This window comes from Leucoraja erinacea, chromosome 8 (assembly GCF_028641065.1).
Source record: "Leucoraja erinacea ecotype New England chromosome 8, Leri_hhj_1, whole genome shotgun sequence".
Taxonomy (NCBI): Eukaryota; Metazoa; Chordata; class Chondrichthyes; order Rajiformes; family Rajidae; genus Leucoraja; species Leucoraja erinaceus.
In genome coordinates this window covers 14,301,717-14,320,465 of record NC_073384.1, presented here as the reverse complement: position 1 = coordinate 14,320,465, position 18,749 = coordinate 14,301,717, and the positions used below count along the sequence as shown (strand labels likewise).

General features: G+C 42.9%; 2 protein-coding genes across 3 annotated transcripts in view; both read left to right on the top strand.

The window, feature by feature from the left end:
• Nucleotides 1–2,281, top strand: part of armt1 (acidic residue methyltransferase 1) — a 31,190-nt gene extending 28,909 nt beyond the window's left edge. For both annotated transcript variants that reach the window (XM_055639012.1, XM_055639011.1), the window contains exon 5: nucleotides 1,197–2,281. In XM_055639012.1, the coding sequence (XP_055494987.1) occupies nucleotides 1,197–1,973 (777 nt within the window). In that variant the 3' untranslated portion in view covers nucleotides 1,974–2,281. The remainder of the gene's footprint in view (nucleotides 1–1,196) is intronic.
• A 3,365-nt stretch (nucleotides 2,282–5,646) lies between these two features.
• ccdc170 (coiled-coil domain containing 170) overlaps nucleotides 5,647–18,749 on the top strand; it is a 107,060-nt gene continuing 93,957 nt past the window's right edge. Inside the window, exons 1-2 of the mRNA XM_055639010.1 lie at nucleotides 5,647–6,733; nucleotides 15,263–15,339. Of these exons, the coding sequence (XP_055494985.1) occupies nucleotides 6,608–6,733; nucleotides 15,263–15,339 (203 nt within the window). The 5' untranslated portion in view covers nucleotides 5,647–6,607. The remainder of the gene's footprint in view (nucleotides 6,734–15,262; nucleotides 15,340–18,749) is intronic.

Genomic DNA, 18,749 nt, shown 5'->3' with positions numbered 1-18,749 from the left:
ATCCAGAAGGGGTCCATGCTGTTCAGCATCAGTCACATGCCAACGTTTTGGGTATTTGTCCATGGGTATCTAGATGATGTCATGTTCAGCCAATTTCTTCATTAAGTTTATCAGTTCCATGAGTTACAGCACTATGTAGTGGATTTGTTTGCGGGAAAGAGTTGCAATAAAAGGGGAGTTCTGCAAGGGTCGGTGCTGGGGCCGCTTCTCTTCATGTTGTATATTAATGATTTGGATATGGGGATTGAAGGCTTTGTGTCCACGTTTGCAGATGATGCTAAGATAGGTGGATGAGCAGGCAGTGCAGAGGAAGCAAGGACTCTGGAGGACGTCATGCAATAAGAATAAAGGCGTAGATTATTTTTTTTAATGAATGGGGAGAGAATCCAGAAATCACAAGTGACTTGGGAGAGCTGGTGCAGGACTCCCAAAAAGTTAATTTGCAAGTCGACTCGGTAGAAAGAAAGGCAAATTCACTGCTAGCATTTATATCAAGAGGACTGGAATAACAAAGCAGAGATGTAATGCATTTGTGTCTATTAAATAATATTGTGCCTTACAAACTCGATAACTTTTAAAGATAGACCATTGAAAATTCTTACTTAAATGTTCTCACGTACATTCTTTAAAATTTTTAGGTGTACTCTGTTAAACACAAAAGAGTGATTTATTAATTTCAGGAGTCAGATAGGTGGAATTTTAGTCACTTGGGAATTTTACCATTGGGGAGGGTAGTTTTTCAACAAATATTCTTTTCAGGTGTCCAATCTCTATGTCAGTTGTTTTTAAAAGAGGAGCTAGAGGAGTTTGTCATATCTGAATTCTGCATCTTATGATTCACAAGTCAATCTATGATTCACAAGTCAATCGTTTATAAATTTAGTGGTACAGCCGCGCTAATCAATGTTAGTTATTCTTAAATATTAACTGATTAAAACATTTAAGGTAATGAAAAAAATGTGGCTGCCAACATTTTTGAAATTGTACAATTTTTGAAATTCCAGATTATCTCACAAAGAATGTCTTGTGGTTTTCTGTCTTGTAATTTATGTTTTCATTGTCTTTGTCCAGGAGTAAACATGTTTTAATGTGGAAAATATGGTTTTGGTCTTCATTCGGTATACTTTGTCGACATTGTAATTTCCTGCGATGTCTAAAGATAATCTTCATAGTTTATGTTTTTTTTTTAATTCCAGGTTTCTCTATGGGGTAACAGATGTGACCTTTCCATTTCTGCTGGTGTGGCAAACTCACAGAAATTGAATCCACTAACTACTCTGGACTCTTTGAAGCCTCTCATTTTGGTAGATGACTTTGAATCTGTTTGGTGCTGCCTCATTAATAGTAAGCGAAAGGGCACCTCAGAAACAGCTTGCACCCGAGTAGATATTGTCCTTGACAACTCTGGATTTGAGCTGGTGGCTGACTTGATCCTGGCAGACTTTCTCATCACCTCGCAGCTTGCTGATGAAATTCATTTTCATGGGAAGAGCATACCCTGGTATGTTTCTGACACAACTAAAACAGATTTTGACTGGACATTGAAGCAGATGAAGACATCCTGCCACCTGCAGATGTCCTGTTGTGGTGTTGCATGGGAAAATAATGTGACAAAAGGTGTTTGGATTTACCAGGACCATCCATTCTGGACATTCCCCCATGCGTTTTGTGACATGTCCCTAGTTGCAAATGATTTGTATGCTGAACTGCAGAAATCAAATTTAATATTTTTTAAGGGAGACTTGAATTATAGAAAGCTGACCGGGGACAGGAGGTGGAACTATTCAGTTCCTTTTGAAACTGCTCTGCGTGGGTTTCAGCCAGCACCACTGTGCAGCTTGCGGACTCTAAAAGCTGATATTCAGGTTGGCTTAAAGCCTGGACTAGGCGAGCAACTGGCGGCTTCCGAGCCTGACTGGATGACCACAGGGCACTATGCCGTTATTCAGTTCAACAGCCCACTCAGAAAATAACAATCTTCCATGGTACATCTCTCGGTCTGTCTAGTTGGGTATGCTGTTTGATTGTTTACAATATACTTGCTGGTCTTAAGCATGTTTGGTTTGAGGTTACTATAATGTAACGTCTTAATGGGAAATACCCTTGGGAATATTTGTGGTAAAATGCACCAAAAAACAAATATGCATAAATGCATTTTTAAATCTTTATGTACTTGAGTGAAATGTTACGTTGATATTGATACAATAAGATACAATGGGTCACTGAAATATCAATTACCAGTTGCTTAAATTACAAAATACATGTTCACTTGTGATTAAAATGGTTGCTAGTTTTGTTTTCAATTCATTTATTTTATCAGATTGCTATCAACATATGAGGAATTTTATAAATAGAATGGGAAAAAAATCCATACCAGGTCTTTTCTATAATAGGCAAAAATAGCAAGAATCACCTTCACGATAGTAGAAATGTATGAGGTTGTTTAAACTAACCTCGGGGGGGAATACCACAGTCTACCATCTCCAGCCTGGCAAATAACTGTTTACCACTGCCCGGGTAGACAAAAATGCTGGAGAAACTCAGCGGGTGAGGCAGCATCTATGGAGCGAAGGAAATGGGCAACGTTTCGGGCTGAAACCCTTCTTCAAACCCTTCTTCAGGGTTTTGTCTACCTTCGATTTTCCAGCATCTGCAGTTCCTTCTTGAACGTTTACCACTGCCCTTTGTTTTCTGCCTTTTTGAACTGATTTCCTATCCATGCTACTAATGGCTTTATAATTCCACAAAGCTTAATTTTGTTCATCAGCCTTTTGTGTGGGACTGTGTAGAATGCCTTCTGAAAGTCGGTGTAGACGAAACCTACTGCACCACTTTCATGAGCCTTCTCTCTAAACCCATCAAACAATTCGCATTGTAAAACATGTTTAAACAAATCTATGCAGGTGCTGGGTTTATCAATGTAAGCTTCTCCATCCATATCAATGCTTTCCCTGGTTATTGTTTCTAAAAGCTTCATGACCAAGGTTAATCTGACTGACCTGTAGTTTTCTGTTTATTGCCCTGTTTTCATGACGATATAATGAATTCCAGGTTTATGTTTTAAGGGTTATGGATATGTATAGTATTTCACCATGATATGTAGGGTGTATAAAGCTAATGTGCATTTGTACTATTGTGTTTATACAAAAAGATTTGCTAATCTGTAGAGCAAGCCTCTGTAGATTAGTGTTACTCATTTAGCAGGTTGATAAATTATAAGGACACTACACCAATCAGCACAAAACCTCTGAGCTAGATTACCTGTTCCATTCAGTTGGGCCCTTTGACTTACTAATGTGTCTGATCAAACTTCATGAAGAGTTAAGGAAACCATTGAGTGGTTCATTATCCCATCTAATCCTCTTCATTCACAATGCCGTTGGGTATTAGCAGAGTAGTTTGAGACGACCACCTTGAAAAAGGAGAGTCCGCATATATAAAAAGGCAGCAGGCCATTTGAATTGATTTGTTTAGAGGTACAGCATGGAAACAGGCTCTTTGACCCACTGAGTCCATGCCGACCATCAATCATCTGTTCCCACTATTTCCTTGTTATCCCACTTTCGGATCCATTCGTTGCACACTCGGGGCAATTTATAGAGGCCAATTGACCTACAAACCTGGGTTTGGGTTGTGGGAGGAAACTGGAGCAGAAGGACAGCTCGTGCAAAACTCAAGAAGAAAATGCAAATTCCCACAACACCTGATGACCTGATGTCGGGATTACACCCTGGTCTCTGCCTTTGAGGAAGCAACTTGATCAGCTACATTATTGTGCTGCCCATTTGTGTATAGGATTCACAGGATTCTATAGCCAGGTTTTAGCCAACAGGTCATCTTTTTAAACTGAGGTTGACAGAAGGACATATATTGACGGTTCTGGGAAAAGTCCCAAGTATTCCTGTCTAATAATATATGTGGGTTCAACTGGACAGCAGGTGATAATTCCTGTGTGGTGTTAGCTTCATGTGCAATGGCAGGATTAATGCAGGGAGAGAGATTGGATCAATTAGTTTTATATTCATAGGAGTTTATGAGTTTATTCATAGGAGTTTCCGGTGGGCGGCGCGACTCTCGTCAGCAGCGGCCTCTGCAGCCCGTCCGCGTTTTATTATTTTCTGTCTATGTTTTTATGTAGTTTTTGTTATTTTTTGTTGGGGTGTGTGTGTGTGTGTGAGGGTGGGGTGGGGTGGGAGGGAGGGGGAAACTTTTAAATCTCTCCCTGCACGGGAGACCCGACCTTTTCTCGTCGGGTCTCCGTTATCGTTGGGGCTGCAACGAGGAGCGGCCTCCAACAGGAAGAGACCGGGGACTCTGGTGCCGACGACTCACCTCACCGTCGCGGAGCTGGCCGAGTCCGGAGTGGGTGGAGCGGTGGAGGAGCGCTGCTGCTGCTGCTGCGGCCCGACCGGAGAGTCGGAGGCTTCAACTGCAGGTCTGCGGACGGCGGCACCGGGAGCCCGTGGGTCCCTGGAGGGAGACCACTTTTCAGGGCTCTCGCAACGGCGACTTCTCCTGCCCGAGTTGCGGGGTCGAAGAGTTCCTGGAGCGGGGCCTGACATCACCGCCCCGCGCGGCTTGGAATGGCTGCGGGACTCTGCGAGCGCACGCCGGGGGCTCTAACACCAAGACCCGGTGTGCGACCTCGCACCACCCGGCGTGGCTTTAATGGCCGCGGGACAATCGCCATCACCAGCCGGGGGCTTTGACTTTGACTCTGACATCGGGGGGGGGGGGGGGGGGGGGGGGGGGGGGAGAGTGCAGTGGAGAGATACGTTTATTTGGCCTTCCATCACAGCAATGTGATGGATGTTTATGTAAATTATGTTGTGTCTTGGGTCTATTTGTTTGTAATGTATGGCTGCAGAAATGGCATTTTGTTTGGACCTCAAGGAGTCCAAATGACAATTAAATGTATCTTGTACAAAGAGAAAGAATCTCATGGAAGCATATAAAATTATGATGGAATTGCGCAGATTGGGTGCAGGAAGGATGTTTCGTATGTTCAAAGCAGCATTTACAATCTAAGGAAAAGGGAAAGCCATTTAAGACTGAGACGAGACATTTCTCCTCCCAGAGAACGGTGAGCTTGAGGAATTCTCTACCATAGAAAGCAGTTGAAACCAAATCATTAAATGCACTCAGGAAGGAGTGAAAAAAAATTCAAAACGTTGAAAGGATATGGGGCATAGATTATTATTATTATTATTATTATTATTATTATGTTTATTTTAAATAGGGACAGTGCATATTAATAAACATTTACAAGTAAATATGCAAGATTATAGTCAGTAGCTAATTTCCATCTTTAGTCCCTTTGGCAGGTTGATGTTAAATAAACAAATTAAACACATAGAAACATAGACATAGAAATTAGGTGCAGGAGTAGGCCATTCGGCCCTTCGAGCCTGTACCGCCATTCTATATGATCATGGCTGATCATCCAACTCAGTATCCCGTACCTGCCTTCTCTCCATACCCCCTGATCCCCTTAGCCACAAGGGCCACATCTAACTCCCTCTTAAATATAGCCAATGAACTGGCCTCAACTACCCTCTGGCAGAGAGTTCCAGAGATTCACAACACAACACAATAAGAAAAAAATGAAATAAAAATAACAATAAAGAGTACAATAAACAAACTGACAGGGAGAGAGATTGGATCAATTAGTTTTATATTCATAGGAGTTTACAAAAAGCATTGTTTGTCTGAAACAGACAGACCAGATAGCGGTGAATAATTTTAAGGTAGATTGTGAGTGCAGTATTGATTTTCCAGTAACCATGTTTTTAGATGTTTGGTAAATGAGATGGCAGATCCCATGTGACGCTTGGTATCGTGTTCCAGGTCTGTGACGCTCGATATGAAAACACTGACTGCCCAAAAACACTTTTCCTAAATGGTGACCAGACAATCGCCTCTGGAGCCTACTCTAGTCGACAAAATCTAGTTTGAACGTAGTCTAGATGCAGCAGGGGACTGACTTTGGAAGAGCAACCGCGATCATATTGAATGACCCCCACAGCCAACAATGGACCTTGATCATCATTGCTGTCTTTGATCTGGTTTTTTTTTGAATATCTTTCTCCCCACAGCTAACAATTGTGAGCTCCACTTTTCCTTGATTATCGTTGCTGGCGTTGATCTGGCTTTTTGCATATCCTTCGTTAATTTGTTCAATGTACCTTTTCATATCTCTCAGTTCTCTTTCCGCTGACTCTCGACCCGAAACGTCACCTATCCCATTTCTCCAGAGATGCAGCCTGCCTGGCCCGCTGAGTTTGTGCCTATCTAGATTGGCCATGCAGGCTGAAGGCGTATTCCGGCAACTAATTTAAAAAAAATATATATAATTCTGCATCCTGCAAGCGTACATTCAACATTCCCCATTAGCTTCAGCTTTCTAGCTACTTTCCACTTCTCGTGAATGAATCCCAGCCCTTCGTGAACGCTCCATCGTTTCCTCGCCCCTCCTTCAGCTCCTGTTACACAGCGTTGCCCGGAGAAACCCTGCTAACAGTGGAGCTGGGCGGGTTCGGCTTCTGTCTTCAGTCTGTGCCTTCAGGCCACCGGGACCCGCAGCACCCGGGAGCAACGCAGGTCCCTGATGTCCAACTGCAGAGGAGCAGATTCGGGCTCCCCGATCCCGGAGCTGATCGATGTCAACAGTAACCGTGCGCTGCGCTCGCTCGCATGGACCGGTTCCCCGGCCGCCGGTCGCTATGTGCCCGAGGTAAGTTAGCAAAGCCACCTGTATCCCAGCTCGGCACCACAGTTACCGGGGCAGGGAGACCGCTTGGAAAATGAGGGGCGTGACCTTGTGTCTGGCTCTGCCCACCTACATGGTAACCTCATGCTAACTTTAAAAATAATTTACTAGTCCATTAACGTTCAATTCACCATCTGCTACCCCGTGAGCTGAGATGGCTATTGGGCCCCTTGCATTTCCCAGTGCAGTTAAGAGCCAACCACATGATGTGGGTCTGGAGTCGCATGTAGCCCCGGACAGGTGAGCAGTCACATTTCCTTCAACCTAATGGAATTTGAACAGTGGGTGAAACAGTGTTGTGGATATTCTGTGGGCCTACCCCAGAGAACAGCTGGGAGAGCTGCTACCTCACAGAGCCAGAGACCCAAGTTAGATCCTGACCACGGGTGCTGTCTGTATGGAGTTTTCCCATTCTCCCTGCAACCGAGTGGGCTTCCTTAGGGTAGTCTGGTTTCCTCCCATTTCCCAAAGACGTGCAGGTTTGTAGATTAAATGCCCTCTGGAAATAGGGTGATTTCACTAAAGGTCACTGGAGCGTAGATCCGCACCCACGTGACCAAAATTCTCAAGTGGAGGACACTCGAGGGTTCGGTACATGTTAGTGGATGGGAAAAAACGCATTTCCCCACCCGTTAAAAACTTAGAAAACGGCGAGGTTGTGAGCTGCAATTTACTGTGCCAGTCGGGGTGACCGTGAGGCACAGCTACCTACATTTACAGGAAAAAAAAAAGATAGCAAGTAAGGTAAATTCAAGAGGGAACTGGTGCCTCCAAACCGGCGGAAATGAACAGCCGACATTTGCCGTGGATATTTACAGGTCGAAAATATCGGAATTATCGCGTTTGCTCGCTGAATTTCATCAAAAGTAAGGCATTATTAACCGAACTGAAGTGTCGTCCACTTGAGAATTTTGGTCATGTGCGTGCGGATCTACGCTCCAGTGACCTTTAGTGAAATCACCCTATTGCCCCCTAGTTTGTAGGGAATGCCATAACACACAAGTGTAAATGGATGAACTATGGTCAGCGTGGACTTGATGGACCGAACAGCCGGTTTTCATGCTGTATCTTTAAATTAAAACTAAACTAAGGAACTCTAGTTCAGATTCCATCAGGAGTGAACATTATGGTGTCTGATCTCCCTAAGAACCTGTATGGTTAACGTCCTTCAGAGAGAGTGTTTCACAACCTCGGGATTGGTTTTGTGATGTGTGTAACATAGAAACATAGAAATTAGGTGCAGGAGTAGGCCATTCGGCCCTTCGAGCCTGCACCACCATTTAATATGATCATGGCTGATCATCCAACTCAGTATCCCGTACCTGCCTTTTCTCCATACCCTCTGATCCCCTTGGCCACAAGGGCCACATCTAACTCCCTCTTAAATATAGCCAATGAACTGGCCTCAACTACCCTCTGTGGCAGAGAGTTCCAGAGATTCACCACTCTCTGTGTGAAAAAAGTTCTCCTCATCTCAGTTTTAAAGGATTTCCCCCTTATCCATAAGCTGTGACCCCTTGTCCTGGACTTCCCCAACATCGGAAACAATCTTCCTGCATCTAGCCTGTCCAACCCCTTAAGAATTTTGTAAGTTTCTATAAGATCCCCTCTCAATCTCCTAAACTCTAGAGAGTATAAACCAAGTCTATCCAGTCTTTCTTCATAAGACAGTCCTGACATCCCAGGAATCAGTCTGGTGAACCTTCTCTGCACTCCCTCTATGGCAATAATGTCCTTCCTCAGATTTGGAGACCAAAACTGCACGCAATACTCCAGGTGTGGTCTCACCAAGACCCTATACAACTGCAGTAGAACCTCCCTGCTCCTATACTCAAATCCTCTTGCTATGAAAGCCAACATGCCATTCGCTTTCTTTACTGCCTGCTGCACCTGCATGCCTACCTTCAATGACTGGTGTACCATGACACCCAGGTCTCGCTGCATCTCCCCCTTTCCCAATCGGCCACCGTTTAGATAATAATCTGCTTTCCCGTTTTTGCCACCAAAATGGATAACCTCACATTTATCCACATTAAACTGCATCTGCCAAACATTTGCCCACTCACCCAGCCTATCCAAGTCACCTTGCAGTCTCCTAGCATCCTCCTCACACCTAACACTGCCCCCCCAGCTTAGTGTCATCCGCAAACTTGGAGATATTGCCTTCAATTCCCTCATCCAGATCATTAATATATATTGTAAATAGCTGGGGTCCCAGTACTGAGCCTTGCGGTACCCCACTAGTCACTGCCTGCCATTGTGAAAAGGACCCGTTTACTCCTACTCTTTGCTTCCTGTTTGCCAGCCAGTTCTCTATCCACATCAATACTGAACCCCCATTGCCATGTGCTTTAAGTTTGTATACTAATCTCTTATGTGGGACCTTGTCGAAAGCCTTCTGGAAGTCCAGATATACCACATCCACTGGTTCTCCCCTATCCACGCTACTAGTTACATCCTCGAAAAATTCTATAAGATTCGTCAGACATGATTTACCTTTCGTAAATCCATGCTGACTTTGTCCAATGATTTCACCACTTTCTAAATGTGCTGCTATCCCATCTTTAATAACTGACTCTAGCAGTTTCCCCACTACCGATGTTAGGCTAACTGGTCTGTAATTCCCCGTTTTCTCTCTCCCTCCCTTCTTAAAAAGTGGGGTTACGTTTGCTACCCGCCAATCCTCTGGAACTACTCCAGAATCTAAGGAGTTTTGAAAGATTATTACTAATGCATCCACTATTTCTGGAGCTACTTCCTTAAGTACTCTGGGATGCAGCCTATCTGGCCCTGGGGATTTATCGGCCTTTAATCCATTAAATTAAGGTGTATCGGGGATTTATCGGCCTTTAATCCATTAAATTGAGTTTGTATTTGTTTAGTAAGGTAAGGGATAATTTTGTTTAGTTGAGAGATATAGCGTGGAAACATGCCCTTCGGCCCACCGAGTCCGCACTGACCGACGATCCCTGCACATTAACACTATCCTACACACCCTTGGGATAATTTTACACTTATACCAAGCCAATTAACCTACAAACCGGTACGTCTTTGGAGTGAGAGGAAATCGAAGATCTTGGAGAAAACCCACGTGGTCATGGGGAGAAATGACAAACTCCGGACAGACAGCACTCACAGTCGAGATCGAACCCGGATCTCTGGCACTGCGCCACTATGCTGCCTGAAACTTTACAGAATCAAAAAATATAAATAAATAGGCTGCACAGTAACACAGTTAGTAGACCTGCTCCCTCCGAACTCAATTGTACTTGGGTTTGGTGGCTTGATTGTATTTATGTATAGCATTATCTGATCTGTTTAGATAGTATGCAAACAAATCAGTTCACTGTACCTCAGTACACATAACACTAATAAATGTAAACCTAAACCGGTGACACAAATAAAGACAAAGTGCTGGAGTAACTCAGTGGGTCAGGTAGTATCTCTGGAGAACTTACATAGGTGACATTTTGTGTCAGTGCTTTCTCACTTTATGGGAAGTGATAGGTGGATGAGGGTTTTTTGTTTGCCAGCTTGATGGTATTACATTTCCTGTGATTGCAGGGGAATGTTCCTGCAGAGGCAGATGAGTGAACTGGGGAGTTGCGGAGGGAGCATTCCCTGGGGAAGGTGGAAAGGGGTGGTGAATGGAATGTGACCACTGTTGGGATCACGTTGAAGGTGATGGAAATGTTGGAGAATGATATATTGGGTGCGGAATCTGTTTGGGGTGAAATGTGAGGACCAGGATTTTAGGATTAGCCGTACGGGTATTATTTATATGGGCTTCACGGAGGTTCCATATAAGATGCTGGTAACAAAAATGAGAGTGTACAGATTTGGGGACAACCTCGATGCTCAGATAGGAAATTGATGAGGAAATAAGAAACAGAGCGTGTAAGCCAGTTGGCATAATGTGACACATGGTGTCATCCATGAGTCATAAAGAGTCATACAGCATGGAAACGGGCCCTAACTTTGCCCCAACTTGCCCACAGCAACCAACATGCCTCACTGGTCCAACCAACCTGCGTTTGGCCCTTACCCCTTTATACCTATCCTATCCACATACATGTCCAGATGATTGTAACGGTTCTAATAGTACCTGCCTCAACTACCTCCTCTGGCAGGTACAATCAGAAGCTCTTCCTGTAGCTCAGGCCCTTGATTCCTGGCAATATCCTCGTAAATCTCTGCACCCTTTCCGGCTTAAGATAGTCTATGTGGGGGACTTCAAATATCCATAATGGTTGTGAAATAACTTAAATGAAAGAGTTGATATAATATAAGTTTGCTGCTGACATTATCCTGCATAGTAAATAATACCAGAACTTCGACTAATAGGAATAATGAACAGCTTTGCAACTTGGCAAAAAGTTATAAATAGACATTGATTTATTAACATGGGCCAATTGTGGCAGATAGAGCTGAACTTGGGAGTGGGGACATCCAGTTTGCACCTCAGAATGTTAGATCAAAATATTTTACGAATGGCTAGAAAGCTAAAAACTATGGATATGCAGAAAGACCCCGAGATCCCTGTGTAGAAAAGAATAAAAGTTAGTAAAATAGCATAGAAAATAATAAAATATTGGCACATGACAAAAAGGCTGAAATATGAAGGGTTGCAAGATCTGTTATAGTTATACAGATCTGAGTTATTCCATTCTGAAAGAGCTGAAAGAGTTAATCTGTCAGAACAGGTGCATGGACTTGTATTGCCTGGAAAATAGAAAGCTGGGGGACAACTTTAATCGGGATGATTAAAGGTTATTTTCTTTCCTCTGGTACAAAATTCGGAACACCAATGTAAACTTAAAATTTGAGTGGGGCAACTCAATATAATATCTGAAAGACAAGTTTTTCACAAAATGATAATGGAAATCAAGAATATTTCCCCCCCCCCCCCCCCACCCCCAAAACCCCATTTCAGGTAGATTTATTATACATTTCAAAATTGAGATTGATTCAAGGGATGTAGACCAGAAGGGTGGAGGTATTAAGGAGTGACATATGCAGGACATTACACTTGCCAGCTTTTGCAGGGGTGCACATGTGCATCCTAGGTGAAATGTGAGGACCAGGATTTTAGGATTAGCCGTACGGGTATTATTTATATGGGCTTCACGGAGGTTCCATATAAGATGCTGGTAACAAAAATGAGAGTGTATAGATTTGGGGACAATCTCGATGCTCAGATAAGAAATTGATGAGGAAATAAGAAACAGAGCGTGTAAGCCAGTTGGCATAATGTGACACATGGTGTCATAAAGAGTCATACAGCATGGAAACGGGCCCTAACTTTGCCCCAACTTGCCCACAGCAACCAACATGCCTCACTAGTCCAACCAACCTGCGTTTGGCCCTTACCCCTTTATACCTATCCTATCCACATACATGTCCAGATGATTGTAACGGTTCTAATAGTACCTGCCTCAACTACCTCCTCTGGCAGGTACTATCAGAACCTCTTCCTGTAGCTCAGGCCCTTGGTTCCTGGCAATATCCTCGTAAATCTCTGCACCCTTTCCGGCATAAGATAGTCTATGTGGGGACTTCAAATATCCATAATGGTTGTGAAATAACTTAAATGAAAGAGTTGATATAATATAAGTTTGCTGCTGACATTATCCTGCATAGTAAATAATACCAGAACTTCGACTAATAGGAATAATGAACAGCTTTGCAACTTGGCAAAAAGTTATAAATAGACATTGATTTATTAACATGGGCCAATTGTGGCAGATAGAGCTGAACTTGGGAGTGGGGACATCCAGTTTGCACCTCAGAATGTTAGATCAAAATATTTTACGAATGGCTAGAAAGCTAAAAACTATGGATATGCAGAAAGACCCCGAGATCCCTGTGTAGAAAAGAATAAAAGTTAGTAAAATAGCATAGAAAATAATAAAATATTGGCACATGACAAAAAGGCTGAAATATGAAGGGTTGCAAGATCTGTTATAGTTATACAGATCTGAGTTATTCCATTCTGAAAGAGCTGAAAGAGTTAATCTGTCAGAACAGGTGCATGGACTTGTATTGCCTGGAAAATAGAAAGCTGGGGGACAACTTTAATCGGGATGATTAAAGGTTATTTTCTTTCCTCTGGTACAAAATTCGGAACACCAGTGTAAACTTAAAATTTGAGTGGGGCAACTCAATATAATATCTGAAAGACAAGTTTTTCACAAAATGATAATGGAAATCAAGAATATTTCCCTCCCCCCCCCCCCCCCCCACCCCCAAAACCCCATTTCAGGTAGATTTATTATACATTTCAAAATTGAGATTGATTCAAGGGATGTAGACCAGAAGGGTGGAGGTATTAAGGAGTGACATATGCAGGACATTACACTTGCCAGCTTTTGCAGGGGTGCACATGTGCATCCTAGGTATTGCGGGGAAAAGGCGTGTGCACAAGTACTTGGGTATTTAGAAAAGTATGTATATCACTAGGTTATGTGTTGGGAGAGGTGACCCCAACATCTTTTGTTTCTTCTAATGCAGATAAGCCAGGAATAGATGGAACTTGCTCCAAGTTCTGTATAGGTTACCTATATTTTTAATTCTCATTAGACTTTTTAATTGAAAACAACACTGGGAATGTATGAAGCTGGCTAATCTGGCAATAGGATTTTACACTTGCTTTTGTAACATTGCTGCATCCAATTTGCACACAGCAAATAGAGTCTCTATGAGTCTGACTGATGATAAAATCAAAATGACCCCCAGAGAACCATTCATCCTGGAATTGCTTGGATCACAGACTTATCACATTCTCATAAAAAAGTAAAAGCAAAGCTACGATAATTGGACTTGCTTGGATAATTTGGAGCATCAAAATGAAACTCAAATCCATGACCAACGATGTGAAAAATGACCAACGATGGGAAAGATATATAGAAAATCTGCAGCAAAGTTAAAGGAAGGAATGTAGAAAGGTTTGGAACAGCAAAACAGCAGAATAAAATATTAAATTAAAGCAGAATTAAAATATAAAATGAACACATGAATGATAAATTGATCCTTAAAGAAAATGTAATATGATTTGTCCACTAGAGGTGATTTTAGGCAATATTTTCAGAAAGTTTATAGAATGAGGGTTTGTGTTCAGTAAACTTTGAAAGCCCTTTGATATAAGTTTACGGGTTTAATATTAAAGAATTATGAACATGTATTTAAGCATATGAAGTTGTATAAGAAGTTATTTGAATTGTCTATTTAGCTCAGTTGGGGAATTTTCATAATCATATGGTGACTAAGTTACAGAGATAGGTTGAATAAAAGTTAGGTCTTTATTCTCTGGAGCGCAGAAGGTTAAGGGGGGGACTTGATAGAGGTCTTTAAAATGATGAGAGGGATAGACAGAGTTGATGTGGACAAGCTTTTCCCTTTGAGAATAGGGAAGATTCAAACAAGAGGACATGACTTCAGAATTAAGGGACAGAAGTTTAGGGGTAATACGAGGGGGAACTTCTTTACTCAGAGCGTGGTAGCGGTGGGGAATGAGCTTCCAGTGGAAGTGGTGGTGGCAGGTTCATTGGTATCATTTAAAAATAAATTGGATAGGCATATGGACAAGAAGGGAATGGAGGGTTATGGTATGAGTGCAGGCAGGTGGGACTAAGGGGAAAAAAAATTTGTTCGGCACGGACTTGTAGGGCCGAGATGGCCTGTTTCCGTGCTGTAATTGTTATATGGTTATATGGTTATAAAGGGTGGAAACAGGCCCTTCAGCCCAACTTGCCCACACCGGCCAAGGTGTCCAGCTACACTAGTCCTACCTGCCTGCGTTTGGACCATATCCCTCCAAACCTGTCGTTTCCACGTACCTATCTAACTGTTTCTTAAACATTGGGATTGTCCCAGCCTCAACTTCCTCCAATGGCAGCTTATTCCACACATCCACCACCCTTTGTGTGAAAAAGTTACCCCTTAGATCCATACAACATTTTTTTTCGCTTCACCATAAACCCATGTCCCCTGGCCCTCGATTCACATACTCTGGGCAAGAGACTCTGTGCATCTACCTCTGTGCATCTATTCCTCATGATTTTACACACAAAGATCATCATGTAAATAATACATTTCCCTTGCAAAATGAACTTAATCATGCATGGGGTATCTTGACACTGTGTAAAGGAGATTAAATAAAGATCGTAATTATACTGGAGCACAATTCAACCACATAGTGCAGGCTATTTTTGCCTCGGGCTGGAGCATCATTATAATCTTTATTTTAACTTTGGCAAGATTAAAGGAGATTAGACTATAATTCAGATGGATCAGTAATGCCCCATTCCCTGATGTAAAGTGCAAACATTCCTGCATACTGGGTAATAAAACAATTGCTTTGGTACACAAATCAAATTCATCTTGACTGATTTAACCTGAGATCACATATGTTTTTGTGATCACGAAACAGGAGTTATTCATTAAACTGTGAAAGATGAACTTTTCACCTGAATAACGACCTGATTAATGTTTCAGCTTCAAGAGCAACTCAATGCAATGAAGCGGCAACTGACCGAGAAGGAAGAGATAATTGCCACCCTGACTACTGGGAGGTAAGAGTATAGCACCAAGACCACATTATATGTGTGCATTTATTTGACCACATTGTCAATTTTCATGATCACACAAAGTTAAAGGTAAAAAGACCGTGTTTGTGTAATGCCAGTGAAGTTATTTTTAATGGAGAAACCATTGGGCGATTGTTCCGTTGAGCACTTCTGTTCAGTCTGACCATCAGCGTCCAGTTGCCCGTTACTTTAAATTTCCATCACATTTCCACTGATATATCTGTCTGGGGCTTTCTACACATGGGGCATTTTGGTCATGCAGGGATTAGTTGGGCCGAAGGGCCTGTTTCTGTGCTGTATGATTCTATGACTCTGAGTACCCCTCATTAATTTATCAACCGGACAGCTCCTTAAGCACGAGCATCACCTAAATATCCCAGCCTCACCTTAACAGATATTCCCTTTACCCTCTCCATCCATTTCCCACCATCTCTGAAACTTAAAACTAACTTGTTTTCTCACTTAACCCAGTTCTGACTTTAAATATTAACTATTTCCACAGATGCTGCCTGACTTGCTGAGTGTTTCCATCAGTTTATTTCACGTTTTCATGCAAAATATGCAATATGTGAATATGTGTTTCTTTTCCATTCTGTTTTGTAGTTTTTTTGCACAATCCGTGAGCATTGCCACATTTCACTTCACTGCACATCTCGTATGTGTATGTGACGAATAAACTTGACTTTGACTTTGAATAAACTTGACTTTGACTTTGTTTTCAGCATCTGGAGTTTGTTTCCCCACTGCCCAATATTATTTTTAATGTTACTGTAATGTGGGAGTTAAGGAATCCACATAGCTATGCTCTGCAGACAGCACAGTGATAAGCCAGTCCAACTAATGATGTTGGTTGCCAGAGAAATCTTGGCCTCGACCTGGGGAAAACTCCTATTCTCTTTGTCGAATCTGTGATCTGAAAATGTTCTTGCAACCGCCTGAGATAGCAGACAAAGTCAAAAACGGGGTCTTACCCAAATCACATAAACACTCCCTATGCCACTAGATTGGTGGTACAAGGAACTACAAATGCTGGAATCTTGAGCAAAACACAAAGTGCCGGAGGAGTTTAGTGGAGGAAATGGACGGACAATGTTTTGTTTCAAGATCCTTGTTCAGGCTGATTGGATTAGGGGGGGAGCGAGCTGGAAAAAGCAGGTGGGGATGGGACAAAGCCTGTAAAATGATATATGCATAAAGGTAAAGAGGGGTTTAATTAGCAGATTGTCAGCCGCTTACACTAAACGCTATTCCTTTATCATGTATCTATACACTGTAAATGGATCGATTGTGCCAACTGGTTTGAACACAACAAAAAGCTTTTGACTGTACCTCGGTACATAGAAACATGGAAAATAAGTGCAGGAGAAGGCCATTTGGCCCTTTGAGCCAGCTCCATCATTCAATATGATGGCTAATCATCCAAAATCAGTACCCTGTTCCTGCTTTCTCCCCATGTCCCTTGATTCTGTTAGCCCTAAGAGCTATATTTCCGGTAGGCGGCGCGGCTCTGGCCAGCAGCGGCCTCTGCAGCCTGTCCGCGTTTTTATTATTTTTTGTCTGTGTTTTTATGTAGTTTTTGTTATTTTATGTTGGGATGTGTGTGTGGGGGGGGGCGGGGGTGGGGGGCAAGGGGGGGGGAAACTTTTTGAATCTCTCCCTGCACTGGAGACCCGACCTTTTCTCGTCGGGTCTCAGGTGTCGTTGAGGCCGTAACGAGGAGCGGCCTCCAACAGGAAGAAGCCGGGGACTCAGGTGTCGACTCACCGTTGCCGTCGCGGAGCTGGCCGAGTCCGGAGCGGGTGGAGCGGTGGAGGAGCGCTGCTGCTGCTGCTGCTGCTGCTACCGGAGAGTCGGAGGCTCCAACGACGGGTCTGTGGACGACGGCACCGGGAGCCCACGGCTCCCTGGAGGGAGACCGCTTCTCAGGGCTCCTGCAACGGCGACTTCTCCCGCCCGAGTTGCGGGGTTGAAGAGCTCCTGGAGCGGGGCCTCACACCACTGCCCCGCGCGGCTGGAATGGCCGCGGGACTCTGCGAGCGCACACCGGGGGCTCTAACACCAAGACCCGGTGTGCGACCTCGCACCACCCGGCGTGGCTTTAATGGCCGCGGGACAATCGCCATCGCCAGCCGGGGGCTATGACTTTGACTCTGACATCGGGGGGGGGAGAGTGCAGTGGAGAGATAAGTTTATTTGGCCTTCCATCACAGCTATGTGATGGATGTTTATGTTAAATGTAATTATGTTGTGTCTGGGGTCTATTTGTGTGTAATGTATGGCTGCAGAAACGGCATTTCGTTTGGACCTCCAGGGGTCCAAATGACAATTAAATTGACTCTGACTCTGACTCTCTGACTCTGATATCTAACTCTCTCTTGAAAACATCCAGTGAATTGGTCTCCACTGCCTTCTGTGGCAGAGAATTCCCCAGATTCACAACTCTGTGTGGTACACGTGACAATAAACTAAACAAAAAACGAAACTAGCCTTAAACTATGGGCTGAAGTGTCAGTGGTGGGACTTGCACCTTGGAGTCAAAGGATCAATGTGGTGCCCCTAAGCCTGGACTGACATCTTGTATTCAGAGCCCGCAAACGGTCCCTCGTCTGATCACTAAATTAAGATGCTTATCCTTGTTGGTTACTGGAAGCCCTCGTGTCTTAAAAAATAAGAAGCTCTGCATTGTTGGGATGTGTGGTTTTGTTTGGCCAAATTTCAGCAGGACACCCATCATGTGGGGAGATTATTATGGGTTGCCTGAAGTGTGGGCTTAATGGGCAGGGATGGGCATTTTCCTTAATATATCAGAAATAGGTAAGAATATTACATATTCAAAGGAGATAATGTGTATATATATATATATTCCATATTCATGTACAGAAGTCTATCTGTGCAGAATTATTTGTAGTTCTATTTGGAGACTAATTGCATTTGTTAGCTTTGTAAAAAAAACAACTTTTACTGTGAAATCATAAACCATTTAAAAATCCACCCCTTAGATCAAATATATAGTGCTCCTTCTAATATATCTGTGATTTTGATGTTAACTTTTGTCTGTTTCAACCTCTGAAGTATTTTGGTGTTGATGATATTTTAATAACCTGTAAGTTGTTTTACTTTTATAATGTAGAAGGCCTGAACAGATTGAAAATAAATTGCCAGGGTTGTTTGAATCGATGGTTTTTGTGTAGCAGGATGCATATTCTAACATTGGTGTGATCCCACAACTGGAATGTGTGTATTTCCATAATGCCACAGTCAAACTTCAATCTTTGAAAGTTATATTCCTTTCAAGAACTTGAATATTATACGTATTGCAAAGCTCTTCATGACAAGTTATTGCATTACTTAAATAGAAGTTGTTGTTATAGTTACTTTTGAAATGTGCTCCCGGT